This window comes from Sminthopsis crassicaudata, chromosome 6 (genome assembly GCF_048593235.1).
Source record: "Sminthopsis crassicaudata isolate SCR6 chromosome 6, ASM4859323v1, whole genome shotgun sequence".
Lineage (NCBI taxonomy): Eukaryota > Metazoa > Chordata > Mammalia > Dasyuromorphia > Dasyuridae > Sminthopsis > Sminthopsis crassicaudata.
Genome location: NC_133622.1, coordinates 74,389,494 through 74,405,963, shown reverse-complemented (window position 1 = coordinate 74,405,963; position 16,470 = coordinate 74,389,494). Strand labels below are relative to the sequence as shown.

Here is a 16,470-nt window from a genome sequence, read left to right as displayed (position 1 = left end):
AGCAATAAACAATGAAACAGACGACCTGTCACTTTCTTCTAAACTTAGCAAAGTTCCAATAATTCTTTTGTTTTCTCAAAGTCCCTTTTCCTGATTCACGAATATCAAGTATTTTCCTTTTTGGGTTTGTTTGTTTTTTTTTAATTTTAGAAGGTTCACTCTTTCCCTTTTTTGTTAAGAATAACCATCTTCCCCCTTTATCTTTCCATTCTCTATCCCTAATGGGGTTTGTCACATCTGTAAAGCATACTCAAGTGCCACTCCAGCATTTATTGACAGTCTGAATTACTAAAATGATTTTGAGTAGGGAAACCTGGCATTCCTCCATTTAGTCACTGACATTAAAAACACCTTGAGGGAGTTTCACTTTACAGGAGAGTATGGGTTAGATAAAGCATTAGTCATCAGGGATGGGGAGATTGGGAAGTATAAGAAGGAAAACTCGTTGGTCTCTTATCTGAACTGCAAAATATAATTGTTATTTTGTACAATTACTATTTTTCCATCAATAATATTAACTTCAAATCAAAGCCCTCTTAATAAAGTGTGTAAAAACCCCAATCACTCTGTAATTTGAGAGAACTTGAAAATTATCAAACTGAGATTAATTTCACTGTTGAGTAAAAGACTGGGGTCAGAAAAAGAACTTATTTGTCTCTATCCTACCTTGAAGAGACCTCTGTCAACTCCAGCAACTCCACTCATCATAGCAGGTGGCATAACAGAATCACCTTTTAAATATCCCTCTTCCCACCCCTGGTTTCTCCCTCTCTGGGATCCACCACCCCATCTACCCCAAGACCAGCTAGCTTCATTAAGTGTGATGGGAAGTGCTGTAAAGGAGGGAAATCTGAAGCAGGGAGGGAGGTCCTTCCAATCCAGTGTCATCCCCCTGCAGCTTGGCACTCGTCTATGCTATAAGAGCTGTCAAATAATAGGAAGCTGCTGTAGGGTCCTATTCTACATCTAAGGCCCCCTGAGCTTCAGCTCTAGCCACACCCGGTCCCCTGGCACTGCTCTGAAGTGATCTGAGCAGTCACCTCCCAAGATTCTTCAATTGGCTTCCTCTCTAAATACTGGAGAGGGGAGGGGCAGAGAGGAAAGATGATTAGGAAACGTTGTTCATTCAATATTTTCCATTTACAAAGCAACTCCTATATACCCTGTTAAGGGTCTAGAAAAGACAAGTGGAGGGAAATGCTTTAATTTGTTGTTAAATGCCCCACATCATCCTGGCAGAAAGGGAAATTCTCCAAATACTAAGTAATAGAATTTTGTTTTAAAGAGCCAGTAATAAATCCAACTTATTCATTTTCTGCTACAAAACCATATTCCTACATATACTTAAAATAACCATTAGTTTGAGGAGAAAAATATCAAAATCAACATATTAATTTTCCAAGCACTTCCACAAAAAAGAACCAAATTAATGATTAAAGCAACAATTTAACATTTAAAAGCAATTTAATTTCAATAGCATATTTTAATGAAAAAACAGCATACTTTCCCAATAAAACATTAAAATATTTTCTTCAATGAAAGACAATTCAACAACATTGAAAATAACTTAATACATGACTATATTAAATAAATCTTCTATTAACAAAAACAATGAAACCGGCTCATATACAGAACTTAAGACTTCAGAAAGTCTCCATTATAACAGCAGTACAGCGAAATCTGTAAGAATATATCTATGTGTGCATCATTTTTCAATGAAATATTTACAATACCTAAAGTACTAGAAGTTGTGTACCTTATTTGTTGTTATTTCAAAAGAATTGTACCAAACAATGTGAATTTACAAGCAGTGCACTGTCCCTCTAATAATTGAATTTTGGCTTTTCTACAAACAAACCTCCAAAAGGTTTTTTTTTGGGGGGGAGGGGGCGAATCTTAAAAATGTAAAAAAAGAAAGAAAGAAAGAAAGAAAATGAAAAAGAAAGAAAGAGAAAGAAAAAAGACTAAACAAAATATAAGAGAACTGGGAAGTTGAAACATTGTGAAATAGTCTTGAAATCTATAAGGACAAACACCAGGAGGCAAACCAAGCCAACCCTAATTTCTTTTCAGCTTTAGAGGAGTGTGTGTGTGTGCTTGTGCCTGTGAAAGAGAGAGAGAGAGAGAGAGAGAGAGAGAGAGAGAGAGAGAGAGAGAGAGAGAGAGAGAGAGAGAGAGAGAGAGAGAGAGAGAGAGAGAGAGAGAGAGAGAGAGAGATTGGTGGAGAACAGGACAGGATGGGAATCCCCATTAAATATGTAAGGAAGTAAACAATACTTTGGACAGTGAATCAGGTCTATACAAATAACGGAGGACATCTATTACAGAGTGTCAACGAGTCACAAATAAGAACACTGCCAGGAAAAACAAAAGAGAAACAATCTTCGTTCAGAGTGAGAATTTACACGTGGGCCAAAAGGAACATTGTAGAAAGCGATAGTTTTAGAAATTCCACAAAGTCTTCAGACTTAAACTTTTCTGGTGTTCACTATACATACTTTCCCCTTGTTTGGTTTTTAACCAGACTTAGATTAAAGAAGTTTAATTAATCATAATGAGCACAAATTAAGTTGCCAGAGACATAAATGAATAATTTACAGAGGATTGTTTGGCAGTAATCTAATAATAGCTTTTAAAGATCAGTGAACACAGTGGGTAGCTCCTTTCCTAAGCATTAACACTTCAGAGGAGAACGAGAATAGTAACCACAGTAAAAATATATTATATATAATATACAGTGTAAATGCAGAAAAATCTGCCATCTCTCTCTTTTTTAAATCAAAATACTTTTGAGATGTCTCTATCACGTTAGGGGTCAAACTCTAGTTTAAAGTTCCAGTCCTGACACAATTTTCATTTTCTGAAAAATAGCTGCAAAGTGTACTTTTAAACTCGAACAAGGGTAATGTCTTTTTAAGAATAAAAACAAATCTTACTTGATCGTTCTTCAGTCTTTTAAAAAAGGATTTGAGATCTGCCTTCAGTCAGTGCCAGAATACTTGGAAGAGCAGGCTGCCTTTCTAGCTGTAAGGAGGGATAACATCGTCCAAACTTGAAAATTCAAGTCTGCTTTTCTTTTTCTTTCTTTCTTTTTTTTTTTTTTAATCTTGTTTCTTCATTCCCCCCCCCACCTCCCCCAGTTTCGCCAGGCTTCTTCAATAGCTCTTTCTCATTTTCTCTCTCTGGTGGAATCAGACACCGAAATAATTTCTTATCGACAAGTAAAGAGGGAAAAGCTGAGGAGAAATAGGGGGAGAGAGGACGAGATTGAGATCGGAGAAAGGGTAAGAGTCCCAAGAGACATGGAGGGCCTTTCAAATCCCCGCCGAATATTTCATCCTTTTCTGTTTCTGCCGCTGGTTGCAGAACCAAACCCGCACCACATTTTTCTTAAGGTCGAGTTTCTCGGCAATGGCGGCAATTTTCTCAGAGGAGGGGCGAGGCTGGATGGCGAAGTAGGCTTCGAGGGATCGCTTCTCGGGAGCGGCGATGGACGTGCGCTTCCTCTTCTTCTCGGCCCCGTTGAACAGCTCGGGTTTGGTGAGCTTCTCTCGGTGGGACTTCTCGGCCTCTTCGAGCCAAGCCTGCAGGATGGGCTTGAGGGCGATCATGTTGTTGTGGGACAGAGTGAGGGACTCGAACCTGCAGATGGTGCTCTGGCTCAGCGAGCCCACCCCGGGGATCTTCAGGTTGGCCAGAGCGGAGCCCACGTCCGCTTGGGTCACCCCCAGCTTGATGCGCCGCTGCTTGAAGCGCTCGGCGAACGCTTCCAAGTCCCGCGGGTCGGCGTCCACGTCGCTCATGCAGCCCATGTGCGAAGGGAGCCCGTGCGCGTGGGCCATGCTGAGAGCCGCCTGGTGCATGGGATTCATGGTGGCCATGTGCGGGGCGTGGGCGGGCGTGGACACCACCGAGCCGTCGGGCCCCGTCATAGCGCCCAGGGCCAGCCCCGGCGTGATGTGATCCAGGAGCTCTCCCTCCAGCGCCTGGTGCGGCTGGTGGTGGTGGTGGTGGTGATGGTGGTGGTGGTGGTGGGTGCCGGACAGGGCGGAGGGGTGCGAGATGGGCACGGAGGACGACGACGCGGAGGAGGTGCACGGGATGGTGTTCATGGTGTGGTAGGTGGCGTCCGGCTTGAAGGGGCTGTGATGGGGCGCGTGGTGATGGTGGCTTTTGGTCTGCGAGACGATGTCCACGGCCGCCAGAGCTTCCGCGCGGGCCAGCAAGCTCTCATCCAGACCGCCGAAGATGTTGCTCTGTAATTGCAAGTAGAAGGCACACATTACTGACTACTGGGAATTGGGCTCTCCTCCCCACACCGCCTCCGCCAGTGCTCCCGCCTGACCGCCCGCTGCCGCCGGCCAGCCCTACTAAACCATCTCCGGAAGGTTAAGAGAGCCCACACGGAAAGAAAAAGAAAGAAAAGAAGTCCTGCTGAAAGAGAGACGAGAAGGGGGAGTGGGCACACACACAGAGACGCTGGAGGAGGAAAAGAGAGCGCAGAGAGACTACACAACACCCAACACAACACGGCGCGCACACACAGGCAACGTCCCAGGTCATAAAAATTAATATGAAACACCAGATCCACTGAATACATAAGTTGAGGGAAAGGAGGAGAGAGAGAGAGAGAGAGAGAGAGAGAGAGAGAGAGAGAGAGAGAGAGAGAGAGAGAGAGAGAGAGAGAGAGAGAGAGAGAGAGAGAGAGAGAGAGAGAGAGAGAGAGAGAGAGAGAGAGAGAAGGACAGAAAGAGCGAGGGGGGAAAATTGGAGGTGTGGGGTGATTTGCTGTGCAGACATGAAAAAAACATCAAGCAGATAAAGGGGGCTGTCAAAACGTGCCTTTAAGCGGTGATTATGCAGAATACATACCGGTGGGGTGGGAAGACACGCTCGCCTCATCGCCTCCGAACCTCCGCCGCCCCCGCTGCCTCCGCCGCCGCCGCCTCCGCCGCCGCTGCCGCTGCTGCCGCTGCTGCTGCTCCGGCCCCCGCTGCCGCCGCCGCCGCCCCCGCTGCTAGTATTGCTGGGGGAACTGGACGAGGGTGCGGCGGAAGAGGAGGTACAGGGAGAAGCGGAGTGCAGCGCCGAATATTTGGGCTCAACGTGCAGGCTGCCGCCGTGAGGCATGCTGAAAGCCTGCTTGCTGTTCAGGGACATCATCATCATCTTCCCGGCCGGCCCGGAGCGCAGGCAGCAGGCACCGGGACGCGCGGACGATGCCCGGAGCTGGGAAAGGCGAGGGAAAAGTTGGGCTGGCGGCCGGCGGGCTCCGCTCGGAGATGTCGCTCTGGGGCGGCGTGGCCCGACTCCGCTCTTGCCGCTGCAGCTGCCTCTTAGTCCTCCCAGGCTCCGCTCTGCTCTGGCTTCAGCCCTTTCCTCTCGCAAGTGCCCCCAAGCCTCCGGCCGGCCGCAGTGTTATACTTCCCTCACTCCCCCTGCCTTCCCCCTCGCTCCCCCCCCCCTCCTTGCCAAGCTCCTACAAGGTTTGTTCCTTTTCCCCTTTCTCCCTCCTTTTCTCCCTCTGGGCTCCGGATCTCTCTTTCTCTTTCTCAGCCCCCCCCAACCCCCCACCCTCAACCCCCGCCTTCTCCTCTGTCACCAACTCTCCCACCGCCTGCCTCCTCCTTTCTCCTCCTCCTTCTCCGCCTGCGCTTTTGATCCCAATGCTTCTGGGCTGGCCCCCTCCCTGCTTCCCACCCCCACCTAGCCTGTTCTCCCCACTTCTCACCCTACCCCAGGCCCCTCCCCGTTTCCCCAGGAAGCACCAATGCCGCTGGGAAATGCCGTAGGTGATTGCCACTAGTCCTCTTCTGTACCTTCCCAGCGCCCTCCTTCCCGCCCCCCAGTCCCTCTATCCAAATAGGAAGGAAGAAACTCTGCGAGGAAGTTGCCTCAGGAGCCAGGTTTAGAATGAAACGGGCTTTCCCGGTCTTCTCCAGTTAACTGTCACCTCGCACCGGGCTCTCTCTTCCCAGCCCAAGTAGCAGGTTCCCGCCCTCCCCTCGACACTGACTACGGTTCCCGGCCCCGGATGGAGTGAACCGCTGGAGCAGCTGCCAACCAGCGTGTACTCCCTGCCCTCCTCCGGGCGCTCTTTTGTGCCACCGCCTCGACCGCCTCAGTCTCGAAGCTCAGCCCCGCGCACCTTGACCCGGCAGGTGCCTTGTGCCGAAGAGACATCGGGGTATTTGGGTTGTGAGTCTTTCTCTCTCCCTCGGTTTCTATCTGCTCTCAGCCCATTGGACAGCGGCAGGTCGGGCCCTGGGTGAGAGTGCGCATGCGACTACCCCCCCCCCCTTCGATACCCCCCTCCACACACACACGGAGTGCCTCTCCTCCCTTCCCCCCTTCTTTTCCTCCTCCTCCTCCTCTCCTGTTTCTAGTATAGTGAATGTGAATCTCGTGTGGATACGCTTGAAAAACCTTTCACTGGATTTATTATTCTTCATTAACCACAATAAAAGGGGGGAGGGGCTGGCTACGGGGGAGGGGGAAACCAAAGCTACTACATAGCGCATGTGTTGAATGCGCCCCGGGTTACACACACACACACACACACACACACACACACACACACACACACACACACACCACACCACACCACACACACCCTCGGGGGCTAGCACAAACCCCACTTATCTTCATTCTCACCGCTACACCCAGCGGTTAGCTCCTATTTTTAGCGGATATCCTGTCGGCACTTTTTTATGTTATTTTATTTTGCTGAGGGTGGGTAGGGTGTGTGTGTGTGGGGGGGATGCCTAGCCCCGGTCTCTTCTCTGAAAGTAGACAGACTTCTAGTTCCAGTTGCGAAACTAGGTGCTCCATCGCACCCTACGGCCTCGCCATTCCCCCCATCTCCCACGGTGTTTGGTTGGGGTCAGAGGGGATGGGGGAATAGGCTAAGGATCAGTGAGGTCTCCTCCCGAGTCCTCGCATGGGTGAAGGGAGGGTGTAGTAAAGGGCTCGCGGCTCACCCGGTGAGGGATTGCTGGGCAGGATGGCCCAGCGGGCAGGGGCGTCCGGGTAGCCGGGAGCAGGTGCAGGCGCAGCGCCTAGGGAGTGGCGAGCAGGTGCTGAAGCAGGAGGCGCAGCTCGGGGAAGTGCCCGCATTGGCGCTGGGGCAAAGTCGGAGCGGGAAGGTAGCGGGCTCCGAGCAGGAGGGAGGGAGGGAGGGCGGACGGGACGCACCCGGAGGAGCGGGCGAGGCCGGTCCCCCGCTCCAGCCCCGACGCCTTGTCTCCCCGCTCTCGCCCAGGGCAGGTTAAAGTTTGGTCCCCAGTAAGCGGGAGCCGACTCCTCCTGGGCTAGGCTGGCCGCAGCTCGGGGCTCCGTCTGATTTCTCCGCCTGGGCTCCGGATCCCAACGAATTCCCTTCCCCGGGCCGGCGGACGCCTCGGTCGGGTCGGTGGGCTTGTTTGTTTCCCCCTTTCCCGGCGTGGGCTAAGTGCATTAGCCATCCAGCCAGCGGAGATTCTGCCGGCTGTCTGGCGGGGCCGCGAGCGCGGGGGAGCCCGGCAGGGCCCGGGGCTGTTGACACGAATGAACCCGGCTCGCGCTGGCCTCCTGCAAATATGTGCTTAGGTGGTTCATTTCGACCTAAACTGGAGCCCATGTAATTTTCTAGGAAATCAGGGAGGAAAATGACATTGTACAGCTCTCACTGTCTCCAGCTCCGAGAAATGAAATAAATCAAAGTTAAAAGCTTGAGTATCATTTAATTATAGTGTGAATAGCGCTTTGAAAGAAGTAGAACAACATCTCTAAACAAATTATGACCGGGCCAGGAAGGAATTATTAGATTGAAATTTCATTTAGGCTCGGGAGACACCGCGCTTCACTGTGTAATCTGCTACGCCTCATCTGATTTGTATGCTTAATTCAGCTTGACGAATTTATTAGTTTTCATAATAGTGAAAAAATGGAGCCTCACTATGGGCTAATGCATTGTGTGTACTATAAATTGTATGTCATCGGTGAAAGGCTGAAGTCTATAGAAATCTTTTATTAATGACGGTATAGGAAGAAGGATTTTCTTGCCAGCCTCAGTGAGAGAGAGAGAGAGAGAAAGAGAGAGAGAGGTTCATGCCAGAGCCCAATGCTGGGAGTCTTGCTGGCCTTATTAACATATCGCCGTACTAATTAGGCTACTTCATCAATGATATCATTTCAAACTTTAAATTATCTTCTAATTAAAAGAGTTGTCCAATTTGTTTAATCTTCAAAAGGCTTTGCTTCGTCTAATGAATAAACTGTTGAGCGTCTCCGATGTGGAACAACAAAAACAACAAAAAAGAAAATCCACAAAAAGTGTGAGCGTGTATGTGGTTTTTAGTTGGAACTTGTATCGAGTCCAAACTCAATAAGTTGGTGTCAAGGGAGGAAAAACAGTTGCCAGATGCCCTCGTTCACCCACCCAGTAAGTAGCTTGGATCAGAAGACTCAATAAACTGAATTTCAAAGTCTGGATGTTGACACAATTTGTGTGTGATTTTGTCTAGAAGAACATCATGGAGAACAACAGAAAAAGTCTTCTCTCCCATTAGGTGCCTAATTAGATGTAAAGGGAACAGCAACCCTGAGATGTTTAATGAACATTTTTTTTTCCCTTGGCAAAGCACTCCACGCTGAACTTGGAGACCAAAATCAAATATTTGGGGGTGTTGGAAGCTTCTCCTTCTCCCCTCCCCCTTCATTGAGCTTAATTACTTGCAATAGTTGTTTTAATGTATGTTGTCACCTGGGAGTATTGAGAAATGCATATCGTTAATATGAATTAATCTTGATTTTAATAGCAACTGACAACTGATCTCCAAAATGCTAAACACTTGTCACCGCTTCCTATGGTAAATAAGGCATTATAATAAATTCATGAAATAAAGAGACTACCGGTGAAGGGACTAGACAAACTTTGTTTGATGTGGAATGTGGCTTGACGAAAACCACTTTAACCCAGTCAACTCCAAGGAAGACCTTTCCGAAAGGGCCAGAATCGGGATTTCCCTACAAGTAATGCTGCTCATTTCTTTTCACAGATGCCCCTTTGCCTGCAAGGGGTGGGGACTTAGGAGTCAAATTATCTGAGATGAAAAGCCTTCGCATTTGACTGATAATTCAAGAATTTATTCTAAGCTCTGACCTCCTAAGAACACATATTTAAAAAAAAAAAAAAATCAAGTTACACAGTCAGATTCTTCCCTTTCTCACTGAGAGTGAAAAATGAACAGCAGCGCCCAGAAGTCACTTCTGGGCTGTACAGGAGGGGAAATGCAATCTTCTCCCAGCCCCGCCACTTGCAATCTCCGCCTCATTACAAGAGTGCCCAGAATACCAACATGCTCCCAGGGATATCGATAAAACAATAATACGTCGAGAGTTTGCCCACAAACGTCGCTCCAAAGTGCATCCGCTTATTTAGAAACTCTGCTCAGTCGCCGCTCCACACGCCCCTAGAAAGTTTCGGAACAAATCGAAGGGGTTTGGATCAGTATCCCAATCTCAGGGAACTTGACCTACGAAGCTTCGAGCTTAATTGGCTACCTGTCCACAGAAAGCATCCACAAATGGCTCGACATGGCTCTACTCCCAGCTACTGAATAGAAAAAGTGCAAGTGATTTGTTTTTGTTTGATTTCCAAGAAATGGGGAAAGGATCCATTGCCTCACTTTGCTGGGAGAGCCCTCTTGGCCCGGCCGAGCTATTGTTCTGGCTTGGTCCCCCGCCGGCTGCAAATAGATGTGACCCCGAGGGCGTCCCAAAGCAGATGCAGGAGAAGCTGGGAGGGTTTGAGGCAGTGTCACCGGATTTCTCGCCCTAGCTTCACCCCCTGCAGCCACTTTGGAGCAGGAATGGTCTCCCTCTAAAGAGCCCGCCCCACGAGTGTCCAGAATCCGCAGGAGAGAGCTCTGGTCTTCTTTCCTGAACCGGTGAACGTATTTAAGATCCAAATTACAAACAGATTTATTATGTTACTGGCCCTGGTGCATTGAGGGGGGGAAGGGTTAATACACGAAGGGCACTCTGAGTTTTTTCCTTGGTTTGATTTGGTTTGGCTTTAGACACAGCCGAGTGGAATTGAGAGGAAAACCTCTCCACAAGGCTTCTATAGGGTTTGCATTTCTAGGGGGCCGCGGATGGTTCGTTCAGGCCTAGCACCTGCCCCGGTTTCTTGGATTTTTAGGGCCAGAGGGCTCGGAGCCTACTCCAGCGCCTTGGAAATGAATGGCAGAGGAGTTCGTGGGCCCTCTCAAGTTTCTCGTTTTCCACAGAGGGCGAGGTCAAAGGCAAGTAAACCACTGCCTCCCAAAAGGATGCTCTGGCCCGAGGGCACTCTGAAAGTGCCCTTTTGGAGGCCTCCTACAGAATTCAGTCCCGCGATAGAGACAGCTCCCGCCTTGAGTAGAGATGGATGGAGAAGAAGAGTTGAAACAAGAGTGTGGGAGAGTTTGCAAGAGCTTGCTAAACAATCGTAATCATTGCCTTGTCACCTTTTCTTCCAGTATCCTCTTTTCCCCTAGCTCTCCTACCCTCCTTCACGACACATTCAAACCCCGAGCTCTTCCGTGGTTTCTGTGCTAACTTCTGTTCGGCTTTGGACTTTCCAGTGCTCTTTGGGGCCCCAAGTCTGCCCAGGGTTTGGGAGCCAGAGGAGGGAGACCCCAGGTTTCCAAGAGATGCTCCTTCTCCTCCACCAAGCATCCAAGGCCGGAATCTATCGGGTACTTTCTCTCTGCCTCCCCCCTTGGCCCTTCACTAGAAATCCCACTCTGCTGGTCTATCCCTAGAAAGTTGGGACCCTTTTACTCAGATCCCGGGAAATGCCTGCGAGCAGCATTCCTGCTCCCTTCTAGATCCGGATCCTCCTTTGCTGCACCCTCCTCTGGGAGGCAGCCGGGGCTGCGGGCTGAAGAGAGAAGCAGAGACGGGATAAGGCAGAAGGCGCAGAACAGGAGCTCAGCTCGCTCTCGGCTTCCCCATGGAGAGCCCTGGAACCTTCCAACCTCTAGCCTTGGCGGTCCCAGGAGCACCTAGAGTTCTCTCTTTGGTCGAGTGGAAAAAGAAATAGAACGGGAAGGAGAGGAGGAAAAGGGGAGTGGGGCGTCCTGGAAATTGCCCAGCGCTCGGAACCAGGGCGAGGAAAGAAAATCCTCCCCCCCCCCCCCGCGCAATTTCAGATCCACTTTGGGGGTTTCAGAGTTAAGATGTGAGAGCATGTAGGAAAAAGTCAAGATTCCATCCTCCAGAAAAGAATAAAGGCTTTCCCCACACTCTCTTTAAGCTTATTTTTTGAAAGATGCTGGACGGCCCTCGCCACGCAGGGTTTGGAAAAGAAAAACGATTGGATTGGGGGGGACTCAGTTGAGCAACACGACCAGGAGAGAACTTTTAACTCGGAACCACTGAAAAAGACAAATCTTTTTGGGATGAAAACATTTTAAGGAACAAGGAAATGAAAATCTGCCCGTAAGGGTAAGAAGCAGGAATTAAGCATTCGATACCCTGGTTCAATCTCAAGAGATTGAGGACGTGGGCGCGCGCACACACACGTGAACACTTATAGGTTTTCACACAAACATATAGGTTATACACACTCAAGCACACACACACACACATACACACACACACACACACACATACACACACACACACACACACACACACAATCTCGCCCCGAGTCTTAGTCCTGCGCGCACCTTTCCACCCTGTCTCTACAGCGATGCTTAATGTCCTGCCCCTTTACTCTCACCTCTGGCAGTGAATTTCCTAAACCCGTGTGTTTACCTTTTGCCAAAGTTAAGTCCAGTCACGAAATCAAACTGAAAGCATGGGAACAATCAATGAAGACTTTTGCAATTTTTTTTTGGGCCTGGTACTTCCTGGCACTAAAATAAATGCAAGAAATCGAAACTTAATTACTTGAAAGAAATCCAGAAATCCCTCTGCATAATTTATCCAGTCATTTTTAGTAGAGTTCGCATGTTAACTCTATACTTTTCCCAGAGACCTAACCCTATCCTCCTTCCCCAGCCCTAATCTTGCCTCCATCTCAGTTCACTTTGCATTCATTTTCATGCACAGGGATCATCTTTCTAAAAGCCCCCAGCCAAAAGAGCGAGTGCATCTCTGATGCTGTGGATTTATGTGTTCATTTAAGTCTGTTACTCCCTCCCCAAGCTGAACCCACCTCCACCCTCTTCTCCCCTCCTCTCCCCCTTTTTTGATCGCAGGTTATTATTTGAATTTGGGGAGTTGATTATTTTACTGATCCTGAAACCAGGCCTCTTAGTAAATACAAGTCTGGACTATTTCTCCAGGGAATATTGTACCATCAAAAAGTGCCATTCTACTAGTGATGGAGAAATTGATTAAAAGGTGGGTTTTTTTCCTTCTCTAGGGACAAAGTCTCTTTTCTTGAGTATAGTTAACCCAGCTAAGTTGCAGTCAGTATGTCAGTATCTCTGGCTCAGTTTACTTCTCAAGCTACTTAGAAGCAATCCCCACAATCTGGGTGCATATTTCCTTAGCTGGTTCCTCGGCTGCCTCTTTTTCTCTTTCCCCTTTCAAGGCTGACCTCTTGGGAGCTACATGTCAGAAAGCATCTATTCAGTAAAGTGCTAAAGAATTAGTTCAAAATTAAAGAGCATAATGATTAAAAGAAAATACATACATACATATATGTCTGTCTGTATGTAGGTATATACATGCATAAATAATAAATAATAAATAAGTTAAAAGGAATGAATACCAAAGCTTATATCTTCTTGTAAAAGATTGGATTTCTCAAGTGCAAAATGAGAGAAGTATGGTGGTGGGGAAAATCTGGGATTTTTAGTGACTTGCAATGTGAATTAGCAACCTAATGGAGACTGCCTCTTATCGAATATACAGTGTCCACTGGTTTGGAAGCCAGGAATATATTCAGGAATGGAAATCTGCCTTAAACACTTAGGACATAGGTGACCCTAGTCAAATCATTTAACTTTTATAAATTTCAGTGTCCAAATATGTAAATGAGGGGATAATAGTGCCTATCTGATAATGTTCTTGTTAAGATCAAATGAAATAATACATGTAAAGCACTCTGAAACCAGAAAACTCTGAAAAGTGCTGGATAAATAGGAATTATTGGTCATATTATTATTGTTTTACCATTCACTGAGAATCACTAAAAAAAAATAAGTGTCTGTTCAGTCAGTTCAAAGACCCACCTTTGATCATCAACTGCTGGACAAAACCTTTCTGGAATAGCACTAAAAATGAAGGCATTTGGTGATGATTAGCTAATGCCTGGTCCAGTGAAATTAAGCAACCCAGTATTCCTTGAATTCATTAGTATTGTGAATATGTCTCCCGAAAAGGAAACTTCATCATAGACACCTCATAGAATCTGAAGTAATGTTATGAAAGAATGAAAAATACATTGGGGAGCTGCTTGGAAACCAAAGTACATTTTGATTTAACTTACATTAACAGAAATGTAATGTAAAAGTGAAGGGATCTAACAAAACCATTAATAATTAAAAAATAATTACAGATAGTCTATCCTTACTATTCATAACCACTCAACACTTCAGACAAAGAAAACGGAATACTCTTAATGTGACTGGGATGTGAGCAGCCTACTAATAAGAAATTAACCAAGGACCATGCATTTGTCAGAGTAGGCTGGCTCTCCCTCCCCACTATCCTCCATTCCCTCCTCCTGACTCCCTGCATTTTAGACTCTCAGGGTTGACTAAGATCTTCATATTCTTCTGGCCTAGAGATGGAATCTCCCACGGTTTACACAATGGGATTCTAGAGGATAGGTCTATTTTATTTTATTTTGTAACAATAGTTCAAGATTTCATCTAAATGTGAGAACCTATCTGAAAATTAGAGACATTCAAATACCATAACCAATGATAGTTATTTATTCTATACTTACTGAACACTTAGCTCCTGGATTTGCCTATGTGGGCTTAAACATGTTCCCTTGAACAGTTAAGTATTCAAAGAACAATTTTATTTCTTTGCTCACTTTGCAGAGAACATTTTGTTACTAGTAATAGTAGAGAGCCAGTCAGCACTCATGATAACCTGAGTCTGTCTTGTCTTTGACACACATTGGCTGTGTGACTAGTGAACATTGATTTAATCTCATATTGGATCCCAGGCAATGGTCTAAAATGGTAAATTTGAGGTAAGGCACTGATCTGCATCAGTAAAAGGATTGTCCATACCAGGATTTTGCAATAATGCTGGCGAAATCAGTGGTCACAAATGAAAACAATGTAGCACTAATAACAACAATCGTTGTCAGCATGACGTAGTAGATGGAAAGGTGGCTTTGGGTTCAAGAACATCTGGGTCTCTTAGTCAATAAACTTTTAGTAAGAGCTTACCATATGGCAAGCATGGTACTGTGTCCTCTGATAAAAAGAAAGGCAAAAAACAAACAAATGAATAAATTCAATTATGAATGAATGAATGAATAAATAAATAAATACAATTTTAAAATATAGTTCTTACTCTGGAACTTTAATAGAGTTCTTATTCTAACATGCTAATGAAAGAGAAAATATGCAACAAATTACACAGAATATATATGTATATATAGTATAATTGGAATATAATCCCAATGGGAAGGATCTAGGTGGCAGTGGAGGAGAGGAGACTGGAAGAGCCTTTTGTAGAAGGTACAAGTTGAACTGGATTTTGAAAGAGTTCAGGGAATTCAGGAGGCAAAAGGAAAGAAAGAGAGGATGTAAGATCCTGGACAAGTCATTTAATCTCTCAATATCTAGGCAACCCTCTAAGATTTTAACGTCATAGAAGAGCTACCTAGCTGTATTAGTATAGAAAATGTTAGTAAAGAGAATTTTCTCCCTTAGAATAGTGAAATCAGAGATCTAGTTCAATAAAAATTATCCAATGGTGATTTTTAGCATTAGTAATAATTTTTTAGCATTAGTAATAACAATGATGCTACTAATTTAAGTCACATTATCACTTTACTGTTTTAAAGCATCTGCTTTTCTTATCCTATATCTTTAAAAAAAAAAAAATGGAAACTACAGTGCTACTTCTTGTAAATAAAATGGACCTGTATTATCCTTTTCTGTAACTTAGCTTTCTTTTCTTTTTGATGTTTGTAACATGCTTATATCTAAAGAGCTGAAAGTCGTTTCATATCCATTTTTCTGTAGTAGGCCTTTTCAGAAAGTGTCTGTGGAAGAAGGACCAGTCAAATCCATTATCTTAGCTGTCTTCTGGTCTTATTTTGTTTCAGAGACACAGGGGACTGAACCTGTAGAAGCTCTGTTGATGTAAGCTGGAGCTTTGGAGAAATCAAAGCAGCCTGGTGGAAGGCAAACTTTACTGCCTCCTTTCAGAGATAAAGGAATATGTTACAAAAGGAAAGATTTGCAGACATGGTACTAGAATGTAAGGAAGCCACGGCTGACCCTGGCTGGGAAGACACCACAAAGTAGAAACTTACTGTCCAGGAGACATTTTCCTCATCAAAAGAGTCTGAAGCTTCCTTTTCCCAGCCCAATAGAAACAAAACAAAACAAGATTTTTTTAAAAAGGTACAGAATACTTTCATTTTTCTAAAAAGCTGAAAGGAGAAATAATGAGTTGGATTCATAGAGTGTGTCTTTTCAAAATGAATACAATTAATTCAATATAAGAAAGCATATTTCTATTCTATATTTTAAAATGAGGTTTTTATAGCTTTTTATGAAGGAAAATATTATTTTTGTGAATGAAAACCAGCTTACCTATTTGTCTCCACACCATTTCTGAAAATATATATATTACATTTGGTTTGTTTACATAAGAGTTCTTAACTTGGGGTGTGTAAACATTTATTTTTAAAAATATTTTGACAACTGTACTTCAATATATTTCAATGCATTTCAATCATTGTTTTCCTTTGTAATCCTATGTGTTTTATTTTGTGTATTTAAAGTCATTATTCTTAAAGGTATGTTTCAGAGTCAATGAGAAAATACACACACATACATATAAAAAGAGATAGAGACAGACAGATAGACTCTAGTCTATTAAATTATGACTATGCAGAAGAAATATTTGAAACTTGTCAGAATCAATTGTTTGACCTAAAAGAGCTTTAAAGAAAAATTAAATGAACTATTCAATACTGAAAGCAATAGGCTTTTTTGTTTGGTGTGTTTAAAGGGAAAGCCATATGGCTCATATGGTATTATACAAAGGAACAACAGGGTAGGGTGCTAGGATAGAATAGCACCCTATCACACTGACACCTTCAAACTTTGATTGGGAAAAAAATAGGAGAGGGATGAAACTAGTACTATCAGTAGGAAGAGTTGTCTATAATTGTCTTCAGGCCAAAGTAGAAAGAAAGAGTCCATCATGGCTCTCACTGAATCTTTATTCCATGCTCAAAGGTTCAGTTGGTTGGGGGAAAGGGTTAGTAGTTTCTTGATCAAAGCAGCTCTC

The 16,470-nt window shown here is 45.2% G+C and overlaps 1 protein-coding gene across 1 annotated transcript; it reads right to left on the bottom strand.

The window, feature by feature from the left end:
- Window positions 1-2,820: 2,820 nt before the first annotated feature.
- Window positions 2,821-5,169, bottom strand: POU4F2 (POU class 4 homeobox 2). The gene is made up of 2 exons (XM_074275496.1): window positions 4,873-5,169; window positions 2,821-4,256 (listed from the first exon to the last, which is right to left on the bottom strand). Exons 1-2 carry the CDS (start codon window positions 5,167-5,169, stop codon window positions 3,315-3,317), a joined length of 1,239 nt encoding a protein of 412 aa, XP_074131597.1. The 3' UTR covers window positions 2,821-3,314.
- Window positions 5,170-16,470: the final 11,301 nt, after the last annotated feature.